The sequence below is a fragment of the Elephantulus edwardii genome, unplaced genomic scaffold (genome assembly GCF_000299155.1).
Source record: "Elephantulus edwardii isolate Elephantulus edwardi_28Jun2011 unplaced genomic scaffold, EleEdw1.0 scaffold00123, whole genome shotgun sequence".
NCBI lineage: Eukaryota > Metazoa > Chordata > Mammalia > Macroscelidea > Macroscelididae > Elephantulus > Elephantulus edwardii.
The window spans coordinates 6,525,531-6,529,920 of record NW_006399873.1 but is presented as its reverse complement, the minus strand read 5'-3'; the positions used below and the strand labels follow the sequence as shown (position 1 = coordinate 6,529,920).

At 39.6% G+C, this 4,390-nt stretch overlaps 1 protein-coding gene across 1 annotated transcript; it reads right to left on the bottom strand.

Annotated features, from left to right (window-relative positions):
• Window positions 1–923: 923 nt before the first annotated feature.
• On the bottom strand, window positions 924–1,823 carry LOC102874610 (melanoma-associated antigen 4-like). Its single transcript, XM_006893124.1, has one exon. It carries the CDS (start codon window positions 1,821–1,823, stop codon window positions 924–926), a length of 900 nt encoding a protein of 299 aa, XP_006893186.1.
• Window positions 1,824–4,390: the final 2,567 nt, after the last annotated feature.

The following is a 4,390-nucleotide window of genomic DNA, read 5'->3' as shown; positions in this document are numbered from 1 at the left end:
TTTACCAAATTTTGCAGACTTAAGTTGGCCAAACATGCAATCAGGTGCACTAATGATAATTGGTGACTGGAATGCAAAAATAGGAAACAATGAGAAGGAACAGTAGTTGGAGAATATAGGCTTGGTGATAGAAATGAGGATGGAAAGATAATAATTGAATTTTGTATTTACAACGATTTATTCATTTCAAATACTTTTTCTAAAACATACAAGAGATTACTTTAGACGTGGATTTCACCTGACAGGCTGCATAGGAATCAGACGGACTACATTTTTGGGAGAAATTGTTGGAGAAACTCAATATCAGTAGTCAAAACTAGGCCTGGGGCTAACTGAGTCAGATCATCAATTTCTTATATGTAATTTTAAATTGAAGCCAAAGAAAATGAAAGTAAGTCCACAGGAACCAAGATATGATCATCATCAATTCCACATGAATTTCATAGTCATCTTAAGAGTAGGTTGGGGATAGAGACCAGATGAGTTGTGGGATGATTTCAAGGTTATCATCCATGAAGAAAGCAAAAGGTCATTACCAAATTTTACTATTTACTATTAATATTCTTTTAGGGAATTTTTTTTTCTTTTTAAGTTTCCAATTTTTTTTTTCCTGAAGCTCAAACCATTTATTAAAATGAACAGTTAAAAAGTTCCTGGAGAAACCAGCAGTATCTACATTGACCCCTCTAGAACAGGACTTGTAATGTGCACGTCTTCCACCCTGGCCCACTACTGCTTTGAATGTTGTCCATTCTCTTCAAGCAGCGTGAAATTCAACCCTGAATCTAAAAGTTAGGAAACGGTGGATATTACGTGGAATGAATACTATCAAGGTGCTGAGAGCTGCGATTTCATCTGGGATTGGTCCTGTGTGCGTCCCTTCTCTCAGAGCCTGCAAGTACTGACTGGGTATGGAATTTAGGCTAGTGCCACTGACCTTGGCTAGGAACTTCAGGACTTTGAACTCGCTGGTTTCTCTGCGGGCCCGCTTGCCCCACAGGAATTCCTGGCGGAGGCCGACTATTGGGTACTGGTTCTGTGTTTAAATACTCATCCTGCTTCCATTCCTGAATAAGCTTGCGGGGCTCCCCGTAAATAAAATGCTCCTGCCCTGCATGCACCTCCATCACTTCTAGCATCTCCCAGATCTTCTGCTCACTGGCACGGCCGCCTTCCAGGAAGATGGTACTCAGGATTGTGATCAGAAGGCCGCTCTTGGGGAAGCTCTGGGTTTGACTCTTCACGCTATTGTCATAAGTGAGCCCGAGCAAGGGGTACAGGACATAGGTGTGGGAGGTGGGGTTCACTTCCTTCACTTCCACACCAAAGACCATCTGCTTGATCTTCAAAGTTCTCCGGAAGATCTTGGGGAAGTTGTTCTCATACCTTCTGATGACCTTGTCCACCATCTCTTCTTTATTGGTAGGCTTCTCATTCTGATACTTGGAGACCAGAAAATTGACCAAATGCCACACTATGTTTTCTAGCTTGTTCCTGGGCCTGTACCGTCTGTAAGACCTGACGGTGGGGGCACTAGCACCTGCCCCTTCCTGACTGCTGGTGCCCTCAGCTGACATGGCCCCTTGGGGGGAGGAGGAGGCACCCTGGGGATTCTGGGGTGTACTCTCTGCCCCCAAAGGAGTCCCCTCCTCCTGGAGTCCTGGGATCAGGGAACTCTCAGCACAGGATGAAGAGGGGGCAGTAGAGGCCATGGCAGCCTCCCCATCCTCAGCACCTGGGCTCTGCACCCCCTCCAGGCTCTGGGGCTCGCTCTGCTCCTGGAGCCCGTGCTTCTGCTCACAGTCCTGACTCTTCTGCGACATGATGAGTCTTGGAGACTGGAAGGAGGAGGATGGCTGATGGTCCACCTGTGAGCCTTCTTGACTCCTCGTGGCACCTGGGAACTTCCTTGTCCTGCTCAGATGTGGCTCCCTCTGCTGTTCAACTTCCACTCCACCTTCCTGATGTCCTGCTTGCGAGGCAGGTAAGTTTCAGGTCCTTGGCTGTGACCAGAAGAGAGGTGCCAAGGGAGTCTTTTGTGGCCAAGAGGTCAGAAGTGACACAGGGACAGAAAGCACTCTTAAGTTTCCAATTAACATCCTACTGGCTTGCATTTTTCTACTAAATTGCAATGTTTCTCACCATAATAACACCCAGTATTCACTAACATTGCTACATCAGTGTCTATCACGTATATTACACTTTCAACAAATATCTTAATCATTTTTACTATGTATCTTAACATTAATATATGAATTTAAAAATCCACAAAATGAAAACAGTATTATTCATAAAGTTAAATAAATAAAAATTGCAATACATAAACTTTCCAAGAAATTAGTAATTTCAACTTCAATCTCTTCCTTTATTAAGCCATAAAGCACATTCTTAGCTCCCCCACCCCCAGTAGAAGCAAAAGTAACCATTTGGGTGGTCTCCTCCCCTTTATATAAATAAATAATAACCATTTTAACTATACACCTTCCCAAGCCCCACATTCTCACACACACACACACACACACACACACAAAAGTTCTGTAAGACTGGAAAAACAAATCCAACTCTTCCTGATAACAATCATCAGAAAACATGACATAGGGACACAAGTCTGGGAACTTCTCTTTGAAAGGACTACAAAGATAATAGCACAACTTCTCACTGCTCCCAGTCCTATAGTGCCTCTAGAGACACACCAACTGCAAGAGGTTTGTTTATTCATTATTAACTCACAGACTGTGGTACTGACAGTGAGGTTTATTAGGAAAGTAAGTTGAAAGGTGGAGGACTCAAAGAATATTACCCTATTCAAGTCCAGGTTTTAGCACAGAAATCCCAAGGCACAATTCCTCAACTAATATAGGTTCTGCTTTTAGTTCAACAGTGTGCTTTTCCTTCCATTGTACAACAAGAACATCAAAACCTTTAACTGTGACCTTTATCTCATTGCTTCCCCTGGTTACACCTTGCCATATTTTCTCCACAGCAATGAAGCTCTCTCTGCCATCATCACCAGTGTTTTGCTGTGTCTCGTCATCACAGGATCTCACTCTTCACAGAGTCTCACTCCAGTCTTCCTCTCACCAGTGTCTTGCTCCAGTCTCCCTGAAGTCTTGCTGGTGAGTATAACAAGCATTCTCTGTCTTATCCTGGTCCCACAGTTCCTGATGATTTGCAGGATCATGTTTCTGCACTTAAGAAAACTAGAGACCAGAGGAGGCTACTTTAATGGCTAGAAAAGCTAACTTTTAAGCTAATACATCACTTTTTTTTCTCAAGAAAACAAACTGAGACTTAAAATATTGTTCCCCAAATAGAGCTTTTGTTCACTATACTCTGGCCTAGACCTTAGATAAAACAAAGCCTCAGACAGGAGGGTACATGTTTTCTTTTGCCCCTATAGACTGTATGAACAAGAGAATTTATTTATGACCTCTCCTTAAGCTTGAAAATATGTTTTGAAAATAGTTAGCATATCATCATTTTGCTTTAAGCATTTGTTAATGAATTATTGGCTATATGCTTTTGTATAGTATACTGTGCTCTATTTATGACTAGTAATTAATTAAAAGAACTGTAACCTTCACTGTCCTAGTGTAGAACAACCTCAAACAGAGTGCCTGGTCTATCACTTAAGAAATCTATCTATTTCTATCTTTACTCATTTACCTGCTGTCTGATGCTAAATCGAGTAAGAGAAATTGGTCATGCACTTGTAATGGGAAAACATGGCTGGAATGCTTAAGTATTTCAAGGATTGATAATGTTTCTTTCTTTCAATCTAACTATCATCTACTTATCTACGCACCACATATCTATTTGTCAGTCATCTATCAAATAAGAGACAATATAATCAATGACCTCTTATAATAATAAACTATCCTAATTATCAAAATATAATATCTTTTAATGTCTTTCTAGTTCCTTTTCATTCAATATTCATTTAGTGAACGAGTAAATAACGTGGACTCAAAAAGGTGTTGTACTAAACATTTTATTTAATTTAATATTAATGATGTTTTCTCCATTTAAATCATATTTTGTTTTAGAATGAATCACGTTAGTCACTCTATTAAAAACAAGAATGTGAAGTTAGAAAATTTAACTATTGACAAAAACAATCAATTGATAACAAGGAATTATAATATATAGAAAATTCAAGAAGCAGTGAATTTATTTTAATGTTGGAAAAAAATGAAAGGTGAGAGTGGCCATACAATTTGAAATATATAGTCAGTCTCACTGAAATGTACATCTAGGAAGAAGTAATTGTTTTATGTTTTACTATGTCTCTGACATAATTTATTTACTAATCTCTGACACAATAAAATAAATTAATTTTTTAAATAACAAAGAAAAAAGATACAGAATTACAGGATAAAAATATTTGTTG

Excerpts from the sequence above, each read along its gene's own strand:
- LOC102874610 (XM_006893124.1), bottom strand. The coding sequence starts at position 1,823 with ATGTCGCAGAAGAGTCAGGACTGTGAGCAGAAGCACGGGCTCCAGGAG.